The following is a 19,536-nucleotide window of genomic DNA, read 5'->3' on the forward strand; positions in this document are numbered from 1 at the left end:
TAGGAAGAGGTAAGCTATAGGCTGGACCACGGTGAGTCATTGGACGTGGTATATCTCGATTTTTCCAAAGCGTTTGATACCGTGCCGCACAAGAGGTTGGTACACAAAATGAGAATGCTTGGTCTGGGGGAAAATGTGTGTAAATGGGTTAGTAACTGACTTAGTTATAGAAAGCAGAGGGTGGTTATAAATGGTATAGTCTCTAACTGGGTCGCTGTGACCAGTGGGGTACCGCAGGGGTCAGTATTGGGACCTGTTCTCTTCAACATATTCATTAATGATCTGGTAGAAGGTTTACACAGTAAAATATCGATATTTGCAGATGATACAAAACTATGTAAAGCAGTTAATACAAGAGAAGATAGTATTCTGCTACAGATGGATCTGGATAAGTTGGAAACTTGGGCTGAAAGGTGGCAGATGAGGTTTAACAATGATAAATGTAAGGTTATACACATGGGAAGAGGGAATCAATATCACCATTACACACTGAACGGGAAACCACTGGGTAAATCTGACAGGGAGAAGGACTTGGGGATCCTAGTTAATGATAAACTTACCTGGAGCAGCCAGTGCCAGGCAGCAGCTGCCAAGGCAAACAGGATCATGGGGTGCATTAAAAGAGGTCTGGATACACATGATGAGAGCATTATACTGCCTCTGTACAAATCCCTAGTTAGACCGCACATGGAGTACTGTGTCCAGTTTTGGGCACCGGTGCTCAGGAAGGATATAATGGAACTAGAGAGAGTACAAAGGAGGGCAACAAAATTAATAAAGGGGATGGGAGAACTACAATACCCAGATAGATTAGCGAAATTAGGATTATTTAGTCTAGAAAAAAGACGACTGAGGGGTCATCTAATAACCATGTATAAGTATATAAGGGGACAATACAAATATCTCGCTGAGGATCTGTTTATACCAAGGAAGGTGACGGGCACAAGGGGGCATTCTTTGCGTCTGGAGGAGAGAAGGTTTTTCCACCAACATAGAAGAGGATTCTTTACTGTTAGGGCAGTGAGAATCTGGAATTGCTTGCCTGAGGAGGTGGTGATGGCGAACTCAGTCGAGGGGTTCAAGAGAGGCCTGGATGTCTTCCTGGAGCAGAACAATATTGTATCATACAATTATTAGGTTCTGTAGAAGGACGTAGATCTGGGTATTTATTATAATGGAATATAGGCTGAACTGGATGGACAAATGTCTTTTTTCGGCCTTACTAACTATGTTACTATGTTACTATGTTAGTTCCATTAGGGTTAGATTTGGGCTAAAGTGAGTTGGGCTAAAGTGAGTTGGGGTAAAGTTAGGGTTAGGATTAGGGTTAGGGCTGGGATTAGGGTTAGGGCTACGGTTAGGGCTTGGGTTAGGGCTAGGGTTAGGATAACGGTTAGGGTTGGGATTAGGGTAAGGGGTGTGGTGGGGTTAGGGTTAGAGTTAGAATTGGGGGTTTCCACTGTTTAGATACATCAAGGGGTCTCCAAACGCGACATGGCGCCACCATTGATTCTAGCCAACTTTGCGTTCAAAAAGTCTAACGGTGCTCCCTCCCTTCGGAGCCCTGCCAGGCACCCAAATAGTGGCTTTTCCCCACATATGGGGTATTAGTGTACTCTGGAGAAATTGCACAACAAATTTTGTTGTCCATTTTCTCCTGATACCCTAGTGTAAATAAAAAAAAATGTTTCCAAAGTAAACTTTATGTGAGAAAACACATAACACATTTTTGGTTCCATTTTGTTTGACACCGCACTCTGATTTAGGGGCATAAAAATTCAAAGTTTGATAATTGCAAAATGTTCTACATATTTGCCATATTTCCATTTTTTTCATAAATAGACGCAAGTCATATCGAAGAAATTTTACCACTAACATGAATTACAATGTCACGAAAATACATTCTCAGAATCAGTGCGATACGTTGAAGCGTTCCAGAGTTATAACCACATAAAATGACAGTGGTCAGAATTGTAAAAATTGGCTTGGTCATTAAGGCCAAAATTGGCTCTGTCACTAAGTAGTTAATTAACCTGATCAGTAAAAAAAAGTGAAATGCCAGAATTGCTGTTGCTGGTGCAACATTAAAGGGAATCTGTCACCTAATTTTTCGCATATAAGCTGCGGACACCGCCATTAGGGGCTTATCTTCAGAATTCTGTAATACTGTAGATAAGTCCCCAATGTAACCTGAAAGATAAGAAAAACAAGTTAGATTATACTCACCCAGGGGCTGTCCCGGTTTGGTTTGGTTTGGGTTCGATGGGCGACGCGGGTCCAGGTCTGGTGCCTCCGATCTTCATGCGATGACGTCCTTTTCCTCTTTGACTTTTCCCGGTATCTATGCACTGCAGAACTTTGCTATGCCCTCAACAGGGCAGAGAATTACGCCTGCACAAGAGCCGTGACAGAAGCAAGGAAGAAGACCTCATCGCATCAAGATGGGAGGCGCCAGACCCGGACCTGTGGTGACACCCATCGGACTACACCGGACTGCCCCTGGGTGAGAAAAATCAAACTTGTTTTTCTTATGTTTCAGGTTACATCGGGGGCTTATCTACAGCATTATAGAATGCTGCAGATAAGCCCCTAATGGCGGTGGCCGCAGCTTATATGAGAAAAATGAGGTGACAGATTCCCTTTAAATTACATTTTTCATTAGCAGTTACAATGAATGTAAAAGCAGTTGGCCACTAGCAATAATATTACGCGTCCCCCCAACTGATAGGTAACGTTCCTGCTAGCACAGTGGTCACCAGATGATTGCTTCTTCTGAGAACACATGGACCCTTTAAGGAGTTTCTTGCGTCTTCTCTTTCTTGAAAATCATTTTAACGTTTTCTTCCTCTGGTTCTGGGAGTCATTCCTCAGTTAATGATGCTGGTTAACATTGCAGTGCTACAATATAACATGTGGGATACACTATTATATTCCGTCTGCAGGTATTTCAAGAATGAAGTTGTCTGTTCAAGGGGAAAAAGTCTGAACACAGTACTTTGTCAAAATAAAACATCTGGATTTACAACTGTTTCTAATTACTTGACTGACTAGACTGCAAACTTTCTCGGATTTGGCACTACAGTCCCTCCTAGAGAGCTGCCCAAATCCTTGCAGGCAGCTAATGAAAGGAATTGTACAGGATAGCTTGTGAGCCGGTTTTGGCCAGCTTGGAGCACTGTAGCTGTAGTGTGAGTTGTGCTGTAGAAAAGGAGGAATCCAAGGTCTGTACAGTCTGCAGATAGCCTTTCTTACTGGATCAAGTATGCATGCTGGAGCTTTGCTAAACTTTGTGTGGGCTTCTATCGTCTTCACTGTTATTGCCGGCGTGCCACAAATTCCCTCCCTGAGTCTAAGGTAAGTGTTTCTTATTTTCCTTGAAGCTTGTTAGTTACATTTTAAACATATATTCATATGGTTTACAGTCGGAATGTAGAATCTGAAACTCAGAGCAGAGTTTGCTTTGAACTTGAGTTTGTGTATATTAGTATAGCATCGCTCTGCAACATGAAGGCCTGCGGTTTTCAGCGTTTTGTGTGCTTGCAATTAGTGACCTTCATGAAAATAAAATAACTGGAGGAAAAATGACATGATTGGAAATAATTTCTGGCAGATAAAGAAGTAAAACTACCATTAAATCAGCTTTCTGATAAGTTTTGATGTATCCCAAAAGATGAATAAGTACTAGTAATTTTACATGAAAAAAAGCATTACAGAAAATGAAAAAAAGGTCACAGAAGCTAGATTACATTTGATGCTGTCACTAGTCTGTTAGAAAGACTTTTCTCAGGAAAACATACAAAAATTATTTTATCCTACCTGGTTTTTCATTTTTCGCTGTATGCTACAATGTATGTCCCAACATGAGGCATATTTATTCAAGGTGTTCATTGTGACAGGTGGACAGAAAACACTTACCATAAATTAATGTGCTTAATGTTTTACATGTATGTATCAAGCAACTGAGACATTTTCTCTTATTAGACTTAACCACATGAAATTTGCCTTGAGCTTGTATTATCATTATGTCACTGACTTTGCTCACAATAATGACATTTTCTAAAAGTAATATATCCAAGAATGCATACCAAAGTTACATATTTCATTATTGTAGTTCTAATTCCTGTAAAATATACATTGGCAAGGATGGAGCTAGATTTTCTGCCTTGAAAGATATTTAAAATCAAATTACCGATAAGTCTAATTCTATTTTCTCTCTTCACCCTCCACGACAGCACCACAGGAAAAATGCCAAAGAATAATTTTTAGAGAAGGACAATGGTTTGGAGAACTTTCCTTCCAAAGGCCAAATCAGTATTAGACATTAGATCTGGCCTACAATGGTTTGAGAAAGTATGGAATGAAGACCAGCTAGCGCCTCTACATTTCTGCCTGATGGAGGTGCTTGCCCTTTCAGCCCATGAGACAGATACAGCTCTGGTGGAGTGTGCCATTAACTTTTCTGGATGTATGTTGTGAATTCTGTGGCAGAGCTCCCTCCTGTGGTCACAAGTGGTACTTCGGCTGGTTCTCTCTGTGAGCTTCCGTTGGTGGAGGAAAGTGGTACTGCGGCTTCTGAGTTTCCTTCCTCAGGTGATGTGGTGAAGTCGTTAGGTGCTGCTCTATTTAACTCCACCTAGTGCTTTGATCCTGGCTTCCAGTCAATGTTCTAGTATTGGACCTGTTTCCTCCTGGATCGTTCCTGTGGCCTGCTGCTCTGCATAGCTAAGTTCCTCTTTGCTATTTGTTTGCTGTTTTTTTCTGTCCAGCTTGTCAATTTGTTTTTTACTGCTTGCTGGAAGCTCTGGGACGCAGAGGGTGTACCTCCGTGCCGTTAGTTTGGTACGGAGGGTCTTTTTGCCCCCTTTGCGTGGTTTTTGTAGGATTTTGTGTTGACCACAAAGTTACCTTTCCTATCCTCGCTCTGTTCAGAAAGTTGGGCCTCACTTTGCTAGATCTATTTCATCTCTACGTTTGTCTTTTCATCTTAACTCACAGTCATTATATGTGGGGGCTGCCTTTTCCTTTGGGGTATTTCTCTGAGGCAAGGTAGGCTTATTTTCTATCTTCAGGCTAGCTAGTTTCTCAGGCCGTGCCGAGTTGCATAGGGAGCGTTAGGCGCAATCCACGGCTGCCTTTAGTGTGTTGGAGAGGATTAGGGATTGCGGTCAACAGAGTTCCCACGTCTCAGAGCTCGTTCTTGTTTTTTGGGTTATTGCCAGGTCACTGTATGTGCGCTGACCTCTATGTCCATTGTGGTACTGAATTACCTTTCATAACAGTACTGGAAGCCAAAAGTACTAATGATTCCCAATAGAGGGAAAAAAGAAGTTCTGAGACAATTTTTTTTCTTTGCACTGTGTTTTGCCTTTTTTTTCCCCTAGACATTTGGGTGGTTCAGGACACAGGTGTAGCAATGGACATTAAAGGTCTGTCTTCATGTGTGGATCCGCTCACGGCAAGAGTACAAAGTATTCAAGACTTTGTGGTTCAGAATTCTATGTTAGAACCGAGAATTCCTATTCCTGATTTGTTTTTTGGAGATAGAACTAAATTTCTGAGTTTCAAAAATAATTGTAAACTATTTCTGGCTTTGAAACCTCGCTCCTCTGGTGACCCAGTTCAACAAGTTAGGATCGTTATTTCTTTTTTGCGTGGCGACCCTCAGGACTGGGCATTTTCTCTTGCGTCAGGAGATCCTGCATTAAGTAATATTGATGCATTTTTCCTGGCGCTCGGATTGCTGTACGATGAGCCTAATTCTGTGGATCAGGCAGAGAAGAATTTGCTGGCTCTGTGTCAGGGTCAGGATGAAATAGAGGTATATTGTCAGAAATTTAGAAAGTGGTCCGTACTCACTCAGTGGAATGAAGGTGCGCTCGCACCTATTTTCAGAAAAGGTCTCTCTGAAGCCCTTAAGGATGTCATGGTGGGATTTCCTATGCCTGCTGGTCTGAATGAGTCTATGTCTTTGGCCATTCAGATCGGTCGACGCTTGCGCGAGCGTAAATCTGTGCACCATTTGGCGGTATTACCTGAGCTTAAACCTGAGCCTATGCAGTGCGATAGGACTTTGACCAGAGTTGAACGGCAAGAACACAGACGTCTGAATGGGCTGTGTTTCTACTGTGGTGATTCCACTCATGCTATCTCTGATTGTCCTAAGCGCACTAAGCGGTTCGCTAGGTCTGCCACCATTGGTACGGTACAGTCAAAATTTCTTCTGTCTGTTACCTTGATCTGCTCTTTGTCATCGTATTCTGTCATGGCATTTGTGGACTCAGGCGCTGCTCTGAATTTGATGGACTTGGAGTATGCTAGGCGTTGTGGGTTTTTCTTGGAGCCCTTGCAGTGTCCTATTCCATTGAGAGGAATTGATGCTACGCCTTTGGCCAAGAATAAGCCTCAGTACTGGACCCAGCTGACCATGTGCATGGCTCCTGCACATCAGGAGGTTATTCGCTTTCTGGTGTTGCATAATCTGCATGATGTGGTCGTGTTGGGGTTGCCATGGCTACAAGTCCATAATCCAGTATTAGATTGGAAATCCATGTCTGTGTCCAGCTGGGGTTGTCAGGGGGTACATGGTGATGTCCCATTTCTGACTATTTCGTCATCCACCCCTTCTGAGGTTCCTGAGTTCTTGTCTGATTACCGGGATGTATTTGATGAGCCCAAGTCCGATACCCTACCTCCGCATAGGGATTGTGATTGTGCTATCGATTTGATTTCTGGTAGTAAATTCCCTAAAGGTCGACTGTTTAATTTATCTGTGCCTGAGCATGCCGCTATGCGGAGTTATGTGAAGGAGTCTTTGGAGAAGGGGCATATTCGCCCGTCATCGTCGCCATTAGGAGCAGGGTTCTTTTTTGTAGCCAAGAAGGATGGTTCACTGAGACCTTGTATAGATTACCGCCTTCTAAATAAGATCACGGTTAAATTTCAGTACCCCTTGCCATTGTTATCTGATTTGTTTGCTCGGATTAAGGGGGCTAGTTGGTTCGCCAAGATAGATCTTCGTGGTGCGTATAATCTTGTGCGTATTAAGCGAGGCGATGAGTGGAAAACTGCATTTAATACGCCCGAGGGCCATTTTGAGTATCTAGTAATGCCATTCGGACTTGCCAATGCTCCATCAGTGTTTCAGTCCTTTATGCATGACATCTTCCGAGAGTACCTGGATAAATTCCTGATTGTGTACTTAGATGACATTTTGATCTTCTCGGATGATTGGGAGTCTCATGTGAAGCAGGTCAGAACGGTGTTTCAGGTCCTGCGTGCTAATTCTTTGTTTGTGAAGGGATCAAAGTGTCTCTTTGGTGTTCAGAAGGTTTCATTTTTGGGGTTCATCTTTTCCCCTTCTACTATCGAGATGGACCCTGTTAAGGTCCAAGCCATCCATAATTGGACTCAGCCGACATCTCTGAAAAGTCTGCAAAAGTTCCTGGGCTTTGCTAATTTTTATCGTCTCTTCATCTGCAATTTTTCTAGTATTGCTAAACCATTGACCGATTTGACCAAGAAAGGTGCTGATTTGGTCAATTGGTCTTCTGCTGCGGTGGAAGCTTTTCAAGAGTTGAAGTGTCGTTTTTCTTCTACCCCTGTGTTGTGTCAACCAGATGTTTCGCTTCCGTTCCAGGTCGAGGTTGATGCTTCTGAGATTGGAGCAGGGGTTGTTTTGTCGCAGAGAAGTTCTGATTGCTCGGTGATGAAACCATGCGCCTTCTTTTCCAGGAAGTTTTCGCCTGCTGAGCGAAATTATGATGTGGGCAACCGAGAGTTGCTGGCCATGAAGTGGGCATTCGAGAAGTGGCGTCATTGGCTTGAAGGAGCTAAGCATCGCGTGGTGGTCTTGACTGATCATAAGAACTTGACTTATCTCGAGTCCGCCAAGCGGTTGAATCCTAGACAAGCTCGTTGGTCGTTGTTTTTTGCCCGTTTTGACTTTGTGATTTCATACCTTCCGGGCTCTAAAAATGTGAAGGCGGATGCTCTGTCTAGGAGTTTTGTGCCCGACTCTCCGGGTGTATCTGAGCCGGCGGGTATCCTCAAAGAGGGAGTAATTGTGTCTGCCATCTCCCCTGATTTGCGGCGGGTGCTGCAAAAATTTCAGGCTAATAAACCTGATCGTTGCCCAGCGGAGAAACTGTTTGTCCCTGATAGGTGGACGAATAAAGTTATCTCTGAGGTTCATTGTTCGGTGTTGGCTGGTCATCCTGGAATCTTTGGTACCAGAGAGTTAGTGGCTAGATTCTTTTGGTGGCCATCTCTGTCGTGGGATGTGCGTACTTTTGTGCAGTCCTGTGGGATTTGTGCTCGGGCTAAGCCCTGCTGTTCTCGTGCCAGTGGGTTGCTTTTGCCCTTGCCGGTCCCGAAGAGGCCTTGGACACATATCTCTATGGATTTTATTTCAGATCTTCCCGTCTCTCAAAAGATGTCAGTCATTTGGGTGGTCTGTGATCGCTTCTCTAAGATGGTCCATTTGGTACCCTTGTCTAAATAGCCTTCCTCCTCTGATTTGGTGCCATTGTTTTTCCAGCATGTGGTTCGTTTACATGGCATTCCAGAGAATATCGTTTCTGACAGAGGTTCCCAGTTTGTTTCGAGGTTTTGGCGAGCCTTTTGTGGTAGGATGGGCATTGACTTGTCTTTTTCCTCGGCTTTCCATCCTCAGACTAATGGCCAGACCGAACGAACCAATCAGACCTTGGAAACATATCTGAGATGCTTTGTTTCTGCTGATCAGGATGACTGGGTGTCCTTTTTGCCTTTGGCTGAGTTCGCCCTTAATAATCGGGCCAGCTCGGCTACCTTGGTTTCACCGTTTTTCTGCAACTCTGGGTTCCATCCTCGTTTCTCTTCAGGGCAGGTTGAGTCTTCGGACTGTCCTGGTGTGGATACTGTGGTGGACAGGTTGCAGCAGATTTGGACTCATGTGGTGGACAATTTGACTTTGTCCCAGGAGAAGGCTCAACGTTTCGCTAATCGCAGACGCTGTGTGGGTCCCCGACTTCGGGTTGGGGACTTGGTTTGGTTATCTTCTCGTCATATTCCTATGAAGGTTTCCTCTCCTAAGTTTAAACCTCGTTTTATTGGTCCGTATAGGATTTCTGAGGTTCTTAATCCTGTGTCTTTTCGTCTGACCCTTCCAGATTCATTTTCCATACATAACGTATTCCATAGGTCATTGTTGCGGAGATACGTGGCACCTATGGTTCCATCTGTTGATCCTCCTGCCCCGGTTTTGGTGGAGGGGGAGTTGGAGTATATTGTGGACAAGATTTTGGATTCTCGTGTTTCAAGGCGGAAACTCCAGTATCTGGTTAAGTGGAAGGGTTATGCTCAGGAAGATAATTCCTGGGTCTTTGCCTCTGATGTCCATGCTCCCGATCTTGTTCGTGCTTTCATATGGCTCATCCTGGTCGTCCTGGGAGCTCTGGTGAGGGTTCGGTGACCCCTCCTCAAGGGGGGGGGGGTACTGTTGTGAATTCTGTGGCAGAGCTCTCTCCTGTGGTCACAAGTGGTACTTCGGCTGGTTCTCATTGTGAGCTTCCGTTGGTGGAGGAAAGTGGTACTGCGGCTTCTGAGTTTCCTTCCTCAGGTGATGTGGTGAAGTCGTTAGGTGCTGCTCTATTTAACTCCACCTAGTGCTTTGATCCTGGCTTCCAGTCAATGTTCTAGTATTGGACCTGTTTCCTCCTGGATCGTTCCTGTGGCCTGCTGCTCTGCATAGCTAAGTTCCTCTTTGCTATTTGTTTGCTGTTTTTTTCTGTCCAGCTTGTCAATTTGTTTTTTACTGCTTGCTGGAAGCTCTGGGACGCAGAGGGTGTACCTCCGTGCCGTTAGTTTGGTACGGAGGGTCTTTTTGCCCCCTTTGCGTGGTTTTTGTAGGATTTTGTGTTGACCGCAAAGTTACCTTTCCTATCCTCGCTCTGTTCAGAAAGTTGGGCCTCACTTTGCTAAATCTATTTCATCTCTATGTTTGTCTTTTCATCTTAACTCACAGTCATTATATGTGGGGGCTTGTTGTGAATTCTGTGGCAGAGTTCACTCCTGTGGTCACAAGTGGTACTTCGGCTGATTCTCTCTGGGATCTTCCGTTTGTGGAGGAAAGTGGTACTGCAGCTTCTGAGTTTTCTCCCTCAGGTGATCTGGTGAGCTCGTTAGCTTCTTCTCTACTTAACTCCACCTGATGCTTTGATCCATGCTTCCTGTCAATGTTCCAGTGTTGGACTGGTTTTTTTCCTGGATCATTCCTGTGGCCTGCTGCTCTGCAAAGCTAAGTTTTGCTTTTGTTATTTTGTTGCTATTTTTCAGTCCAGCTTGCTTTATTGGTTTTTTCTCGCCTGCTGGAAGCTCTGAGACGCAGAGGGACGACCTCCGTACCGTTAGTCGGTGCGGAGGGTCTTTTTGTCCCCTCTGCGTGGTTATTTATAGGTTTTTGTGCTGACCGCAAAGTTATCTTCCCTATCCTCGTTCTATTCAGCTAGTCGGGCCTCACTTTGCTAAATCTGTTTCATCTCTATGTTTGTGTTTTCATCTTACTCACAGTCATTATATGTGGGGGGCTGCCTTTTCCTTTGGGGAATTTCTCTGAGGCAAGGTAGGCTTATTTTTCTATCTTCAGGAATAGCTAGTATCTCAGGCTGTGACGAGGCGCCTAGGTTCTGGTCAGGAGCGCTCCACGGCTACCTTTAGTGTGGTTTGATAGGATCAGGGATTGCGGTCTGCAGAGTTCCCACGTCTCAGAGCTCGTTCTTTAATTTTGGGTGTTTGTCAGATCACTGTATGTGTTCTGACCGCTATGTCCATTGTGTTACTGAATTGGTTAACACAACAGTACAGGAAGCCATAAGTGCTAATGATTCTCAATAGAGGGAAAAAAGAAGTTCTGAGACCATTTTTTTTTCTTTGCACTGTGTTTTGTCTTTTTTTTCCCCTAGACATTTTGGGTGGTTCAGGACACAGGTGTGGACATGGAGATTCAGGGTCTGTGCTCTTCAATGGATGATCTCGTTATAAATGTGCAAAAGATTCAAGATTTGGTGGTTCAGAAGCCTATTTTTGAACCAAGAATTCCTATTCCTGATTTGTTTTATGGTGATAGAGTCAAGTTTGTGAATTTCAAAAATAATTGCAAACTGTTTTTGGCCTTGAAACCTCACTCCTCTGGTGACCCAGCTCAACAAGTGAGAATTATTATTTCTTTTTTGCGTGGCGACCCTCAGGATTGGGCATTTTCTCTTGCGCCAGGAGATCCTGCATTAAGTAATATTGATGCGTTTTTCCTGGCGCTCGGATTGCTGTACGATGAGCATAATTCAGTGGATCAGGCAGAGAAAAATTTGCTGGCTTTGTGTCAGGGTCAGGATGAGATAGAGGTATACTGTCAAAAATTTAGAAAGTGGTCTGTACTCATTCAATGGAATGAAGCTGCGCTCGCAGCGATTTTCAGAAAGGGTCTCTGAAGCCCTTAAAGATGTCATGGTGGGATTTCCTATGCCTGATGGTCTGAATGAATCTATGTCTTTGGCCATTCAGATCGGTCGACGCTTGCGTGAGCGTAAATCTGTGCACCATTTGGCGGTATTACCTGAGCTTAAACCTGAGCCTATGCAGTGCGATAGGACTTTGTCCAGAGTTGAACGGCATGAACACAGACGTCTGAATGGTCTGTGTTTCTACTGTGGTGATTCCACTCATGCCATCTCTGATTGTCCTAAGCGCTCTAAGCGGTTCGCTAGGTCTGCCACCATTGGTACGGTACAGTCAAAATTTCTTCTGTCCGTTACCTTGATCTGCTCTTTGTCATCGTATTCTGTCATGGCATTTGTGGATTCAGGCGCTGCCCTGAATTTGATGGACTTAGAGTATGCTAAGCGTTGTGGGTTTTTCTTGGAGCTCTTGCAGTGTCCTATTCCATTGAGAGGAATTGATGCTACACCTTTGGCCAAGAATAAGCCTCAGTACTGGACCCAGCTGACCATGTGCATGGCTCCTGCACATCAGGAGGATATTCGCTTTCTGGTGTTGCATAATCTGCATGATGTGGTCGCTTTGGGGTTGCCATGGCTACAAGTCCATAATCCAGTATTAGATTGGAAATCCATGTCGGTTTCCAGCTGGGGTTGTCAGGGGGTACATGGTGATGTTCCATTTCTATCAATTTCGTCATCCACCCCTTCTGAGGTCCCAGAGTTCTTGTCTGATTACCGTCTGATTACCGGGATGTATTTGATGAGCCCAAGTCCGATACCCTACCTCCGCATAGGGATTGTGATTGTGCTATCAATTTGATTCCTGGTAGTAAATTCCCAAAAGGTCGATTGTTTAATTTGTCCGTGCCTGAGCACACCGCTATGCGCAGTTATGTGAAGGAATCCCTGGAGAAGGGGCATATTCGCCCGTCATCGTCGCCATTAGGAGCAGGGTTCTTTTTTGTAGCCAAGAAGGATGGTTCGCTGAAACCTTGTATAGATTATCGCCTTCTAAATAAGATCACGGTTAAATTTCAGTACCCCTTGCCATTGTTATCTGATCTGTTTGCTCGGATTAAGGGGGCTAGTTGGTTCACAAAGATAGATCTTCGTGGTGCGTATAATCTGGTGCGAATTAAGCAGGGCGATGAATGGAAAACTGCATTTAATACGCCCGAGGGTCATTTTGAGTATCTCGTGATGCCGTTCGGACTTGCCAATGCTCCATCAGTGTTTCAGTCCTTTATGCATGACATCTTCCGAGAGTACCTGGATAAATTCCTGATTGTGTACTTGGATGACATTTTGATCTTCTCGGATGATTGGGAGTCTCATGTGAAGCAGGTCAGAACGGTTTTTCAGGTCCTGCGTGCTAATTCTTTGTTTGTGAAGGGATCAAAGTGTCTCTTTGGTGTGCAGAAGGTTTCATTTTTGGGGTTCATCTTTTCCCCTTCTACTATCGAGATGGATCCTGTTAAGGTCCAAGCCATCCATGATTGGACTCAGCCGACATCTCTGAAAAGTCTGCAAAAGTTCCTGGGCTTTGCTAATTTTTATCGTCGCTTCATCTGCAATTTTTCTAGTATTGCTAAACCATTGACCGATTTGACCAAGAAGGATGCTGATGTGGTCAATTGGTCTTCTGCTGCTGTGGAGGCTTTTCAAGAGTTGAAGCGTCGTTTTTCTTCTGCCCCTGTGTTGTGTCAACCAGATGTTTCTCTTCCGTTCCAGGTCGAAGGTTGATGCTTCTGAGATTGGAGCAGGGGCTGTTTTGTCACAGAGAGGTTCAGGTTGCTCAGTGATGAAACCATGCGCTTTCTTTTCCAGGAAGTTTTCGCCTGCTGAGCGAAATTATGATGTGGGCAACCGAGAGTTGCTGGCCATGAAGTGGGCATTCGGGAGTGGCGTCATTGGCTTGAAGGAGCTAAGCATCGCGTGGTGGTATTGACTGATCATAAGAACTTGACTTATCTCGAGTCTGCCAAGCACTTGAATCCTAGACAAGCTCGTTGGTCGTTGTTTTTTGCCTGTTTTGACTTTGTGATTTAAAAATGTGAAGGCGGATGCTCTGTCTAGGAGTTTTGTACACGACTCTCCAGGCTTATCTGAGCCGGCGGGTATCCTCAAGGAAGGAGTAATTGTGTCTGCCATCTCCCCTGATTTGCGGCGGGTGCTGCAAAAATTTCAGGCTAATAAACCTGATCGTTGCCCAGCGGAGAAACTGTTTGTCCCTGATAGGTGGACGAATAGAGTTATCTCTGAACTTCATTGTTCGGTGTTGGCTGGTCATCCTGGAATCTTTGGTACCAGAGAGTTAGTGGCTAGATCCTTTTGGTGGCCCTCTCTGTCGCGGGATGTGCGTACTTTTGTGCAGTCCTGTGGGATTTGTGCTCGGGCTAAGCCCTGCTGTTCTCGTGCCAGTGGGTTGCTTTTGCCCTTGCCAGTCCCGAAGAGGCCTTGGACACATATCTCTATGGATTTTATTTCTGACCTTCCCGTTTCTCAAAAGATGTCAGTCATTTGGGTGGTCTGTGATCGCTTTTCTAAGATGGTCCATCTGGTACCCTTGTCTAAATTGCCTTCCTCCTCTGATTTGGTGCCTTTGTTCTTCCAGCATGTGGTTCGTTTGCATGGCATTCCAGAGAATATTGTTTCTGACAGAGGTTCCCAGTTTGTTTCGAGGTTTTGGCGAGCCTTTTGTAGTTGGATGGGCATTGACTTGTCTTTTTCCTCGGCTTTCCATCCTCAGACTAATGGCCAGACCGAGCGAACCAATCAGACCTTGGAAACATATCTGAGGTGCTTTGTTTCTGCTGATCAGGATGACTGGGTGTCCTTTTTGCCTTTGGCTGAGTTCGCACTTAATAATCGGGCCAGCTCGGCTACCTTGGTTTCTCCGTTTTTCTGCAATTCTGGGTTCCATCCTCGTTTCTCTTCTGGACAGGTTGAGTCTTCGGACTGTCCTGGTGTGGATACTGTGGTGGACAGGTTGCAGCAGATTTGGACTCAGGTAGTGGACAATTTGACCTTGTCCCAGGAGAAGGCTCAACGTTTCGCTAATCGCAGACGCCGTGTGGGTCCCCGACTTCGTGTTGGGGATCTGATTTGGTTATCTTCTCATCATATTCCTATGAAGGTTTCCTCTCCTAAGTTTAAACCTCGTTTTATTGGTCCGTATAGGATTTCTGAGGTTCTTAATCCTGTGTCTTTTCGTCTGACCCTTCCAGATTCTTTTTCCATACATAACGTATTCCATAGGTCATTGTTGCGGAGATACGTGGCACCTATGGTTCCATCTGTTGAGCCTCCTGCCCCGGTTTTGGTGGAGGGGGAATTGGAGTATATTGTGGAGAAGATTTTAGATTCTCGTGTTTCAAGACGGAAACTCCAGTATCTGGTTAAATGGAAGGGTTATGCTCAGGAAGATAATTCCTGGGTTTTTGCCTCTGATGTCCATGCTCCCGATCTTGTTCGTGCCTGTCATGTGGCTCATCCTGGTCGGCCTGGGGGCTCTGGTGAGGGTTCGGTGACCCCTCCTCAAGGGGGGGGTACTGTTGTGAATTCTGTGGCAGAGTTCACTCCTGTGGTCACAAGTGGTACTTCGGCTGATTCTCTCTGGGATCTTCCGTTTGTGGAGGAAAGTGGTACTGCAGCTTCTGAGTTTTCTCCCTCAGGTGATCTGGTGAGCTCGTTAGCATCTTCTCTACTTAACTCCACCTGATGCTTTGATCCATGCTTCCTGTCAATGTTCCAGTGTTGGACTGGTTTTTTCCCTGGATCATTCCTGTGGCCTGCTGCTCTGCAAAGCTAAGTTTTGCTTTTGTTATTTTGTTGCTATTTTTCAGTCCAGCTTGCTTTATTGGTTTTTTCTCGCCTGCTGGAAGCTCTGAGACGCAGAGGGACGACCTCCGTACCGTTAGTCGGTGCGGAGGGTCTTTTTGTCCCCTCTGCGTGGTTATTTATAGGTTTTTGTGCTGACCGCAAAGTTATCTTCCCTATCCTCGTTCTATTCAGCTAGTCGGGCCTCACTTTGCTAAATCTGTTTCATCTCTATGTTTGTGTTTTCATCTTACTCACAGTCATTATATGTGGGGGGCTGCCTTTTCCTTTGGGGAATTTCTCTGAGGCAAGGTAGGCTTATTTTTCTATCTTCAGGAATAGCTAGTTTCTCAGGCTGTGACGAGGCGCCTAGGTTCTGGTCAGGAGCGCTCCACAGCTACCTTTAGTGTGGTTTGATAGGATCAGGGATTGCGGTCTGCAGAGTTCCCACGTCTCAGAGCTCGTTCTTTAATTTTGGGTGTTTGTCAGATCACTGTATGTGTTCTGACCGCTATGTCCATTGTGTTACTGAATTGGTTAACACAACAGGGGCTGCCTTTTCCTTTGGGGTATTTCTCTGAGGCAAGGTAGGCTTATTTTCTATCTTCAGGCTAGCTAGTTTCTCAGGCCGTGCCGAGTTGCAGAGGGAGCGTTAGGCGCAATCCACGGCTGCCTTTAGTGTGTTGGAGAGGATTAGGGATGGCGGTCAACAGAGTTCGCATGTCTCAGAGCTCGTTCTTGTTTTTTGGGTTATTGCCAGGTCACTGTATGTGCGCTGACCTCTATGTCCATTGTGGTACTGAATTACCTTTCATAACATTTGTAACAATTTTTGGTTTTCATCAGCTCCACATATTGCCTTTTTTATCCAATTCACAATCGTGCTTTTGAAGCATTTTTGCCTTGATTGTGTCCGTAGTACTGTATGAAGATATTCTGATGCTTCCTCCAGGATTTTGATAGTTGGAGATAGTGAAGGAAAGTTCTACGTACGCCCAGTGTATAGAATTCCATTTCTATACTATTGGATGGGTTTTGTCAAAAGGAAGGCAGAATAGTTTCTTGGGACATAAGAAACTCTGAGGTTACCTTGGGTAAGAATGGACCGAGTGAAAAATGATCCTGTTATCTAGAGTTCTTAGATAGGGTTCTCTGGTTGAGAGGGCCTGCAGTACACATACGTACTTTTGTCGTGATTGCCACCAGGAAGTTTTCCCTATCTTGCTATAAATGGAATTTGTTATTGGCTTTCTGCTTTTCTAAAGTGTATTTACCACTTTATTTACCCTTATCCCTTAGAATGACAGACTCAGAAGCTAGGCTGCAAGCTGTAAGGCTTGAGGATCTGGGTGATAAATCGTCCCTTGGTGGAGATGGTTGCTAATTGAGGGAAGAACCAGAAGACCCTCTATTTTCAGATTGTTCAGCTTCTCAACCAGTGAGGTGTCACTATGATTATCTTTGTCTTGTCTTTCCTGATTTTCTACAATGTTCTTGGCAGGACAGGGATCGTAGGGAAGGCATATGCCAGTTTGAAATCTCAGTGATGAGCAAAAGCATGTACTGCTAAACAGGTGTCCTTCGGATGAAGTGAGAAATATAAGCTTTTGTCTTCTGGCGGGTTGCAAAAAGGTCTACCTCTGGGAGACCCCATTTTTCTGCTAGCATCTGGATTATTTCCAGATTTAGGCTCCACTCTCCTGAGTGTATAAGTTATATACTTGTGTATAAGCCAAGTTTTTCAGCTGAAAATGTCGCTGGCTTCAAAGCAGCTACCGGGCTATCATGGGTCCCCGCTCATTAAGGTAAAGAATATTCACCTCTCTCCACTTCCATAGGCGGGGAGAGAGGTGAATATTCATTACCTTAATGAGTGATGACATGTGATCGCTCGGCCGCAGGAGCTGCTGACATCGGTACGAGATACTGTGATGGCGCGCAGGGAAGGTAAGTAGGATTTTTTTATGCATTTCTCATGGGAGGCCATACATACAAGGATGGGGATGAGGAACCATGGGAATAAGGAGCCATGCAGACAAGGATGGGAATATGGAGCCATGCAGACAAGGATGGGAATAACGAGCCATGCATACAAGGATGGGGATAAGGAGCTATAGCATAGAAGGATGGGGATAAGTAGCCATGCATACAAGGATGGGGATGATGACCCATGCATACCAGGAGGTGGATGAGGAACCATGCATACCAGAATAGGAATTAGGGGACAATGCATACCTGGCTTATACTTGTGTCAATAAGTTTTCACAGTTTTTTGAGGCAAAATTAGGTGCCTCGGCTTGTACACGAGTATATACGGTAGTTTCTCTGCTGGGAAAGTCTGCCTAGACGTTGGATAAATGCTGATAGGGAGAGTACATGTCATTCTATCCAAGCAAAGATCCTCCTTGAAATAGTTTTTAGACTTTCTTGGTGGCGTAGATGAGCCACTCTGGTCATATATTTTTACATGAATTCTTTTTTCTAAGTTCACTGCAGCCTTGAGAGCTTCTTGCACTGCTTTCAACTCCCTAAAATTGAGTGACCGAAGACTTATGTCTTAAGACAAAACCCACTAGAATTAGGCATGATATACTGTGGCTTCTTCAGCTGGTGTCTGTTGTGATGGTTAATAGGAGATTCTGATTCCAGGCTACTCCTCTGCTCAAATTTTTGGATTGAGCCACCAGCTGAGTGAAGCTCTTACTTGGCCAGGTAAGAGAATTACGGAGAAAAAAAAAACAAAAAACGAAACAATGTCCAATAATGAAATATGTATAACAAAATTTATTTAAAACATGACAAAATGGTAGAGTGGGAAAAAAGAATACCAAAATTGGGGCACTACACCAGGGACATACAAAATACAAGGAAAATGGCAATCATAAACAATCAATATAACCACAGTGGGAGATTCAATATCTAATATATAAAGCTGAATGTGTGTATGTATGTGTGTATGTCCGGGATTGGCATCTGCACCGTCGCAGTTACAGCCAGAAAATTTTGCACAGTCACACGTCTGGACCCCGCGAGCGTCATAAGCTATTTTAACCCTGCGCGTTCCAATTCACCAAATAATATTGCCCCTATCTACATAATGGGGAAAAAGTGAAAGGAAAAGTGTTGGAGGCAAATTGACAGCTGCCAGATATGAACAAGGGGGACTTAAAGAGTGAGAGCGATGGTGCCAAAGAGTATATACCGTACAGTTGCTAAGGTGGGGCCCCGACATGGGATACTCACCACACACGAGGATATGAACACACACACAAAATGCGTCACACACTACCACGTGCTTGAACACATATACCACCCTCAGCACACATTTCACCACACATACACCAACCTCGCTACAAAAAAGTCGAAAAACAAAAGTCGCCGCTCAAAACTCTCCACGCGCAAAACTCGCCACATGCAAAACTAGGCTCACGCAAAACTCGCCACACATGCAAAACTCACCTCATGGAAAACTCGCCACATGCAAAACTTGAACACGCGGAAAAATTGCCACATGCACAAAAGTTGCAACACATGCAAAAGTTGCCTCACACAAAACTTGCACATACTCAAAACGCACCACACATAAAACTCACCACGCGCAAAACTCGCCATGCGCAAATCTTGCTGCACACAATTTGCTACACTAACCTGTCACATGCAACTCGACGCACAAAAAGTTGCTACACGCATGTCGCCACAAAAAAATCATCTCACAAAAGTTGCTACATGCATGTCGCCACATGCAACTCAACACACACAACTTGACACATGAAACTCGCCCTAAAACACACACACAAGTCTGGTATTATCCTTCAAAAATAAAAATCTGATTAATAAGCAGACAAACTACAAGAGCAACAAATGTACCATATAGGAAATACGGCAGGTGTATGTGTGAGCTAATATATACTGCCAGGGGGGAGGGCTTCCTGTTGGCTGGGGATTTATCAGGCTGCCAATTTAGCTTACAAATACTGAGGTAAAAATACTGACCAAATAACATGTGAATGCGGTCTAATACAGGAGGAGAAAACATACAGATATATACTATAAACTGGGGAGATGACACACAGATATATACTATATACAGGTGAGATGACACACAGGTATATACTATATACAGGAGGAGATGACATACAGGTATATACTATATACAAGAGGAGATGACACACTGGTATATACTATATACAGGGGAGATGACATACAGGTACATACTCTATACAGGGGAGATGACACACAGGTA

The 19,536-nt window shown here is 44.5% G+C and overlaps 1 protein-coding gene across 1 annotated transcript in view; it reads left to right on the forward strand.

The window, feature by feature from the left end:
• The first annotated feature begins 3,125 nt into the window (after nt 1-3,125).
• Nucleotides 3,126-19,536, forward strand: part of ITGBL1 (integrin subunit beta like 1) — an 829,798-nt gene continuing 813,387 nt past the window's right edge. The window contains exon 1 of the mRNA XM_069757981.1: nt 3,126-3,354. Coding sequence (XP_069614082.1) covers nt 3,263-3,354 — 92 coding nt within the window. The 5' untranslated portion in view covers nt 3,126-3,262. The remainder of the gene's footprint in view (nt 3,355-19,536) is intronic.

This window comes from Ranitomeya imitator, chromosome 3 (genome assembly GCF_032444005.1).
Source record: "Ranitomeya imitator isolate aRanImi1 chromosome 3, aRanImi1.pri, whole genome shotgun sequence".
NCBI classification, from domain to species: Eukaryota; Metazoa; Chordata; class Amphibia; order Anura; family Dendrobatidae; genus Ranitomeya; species Ranitomeya imitator.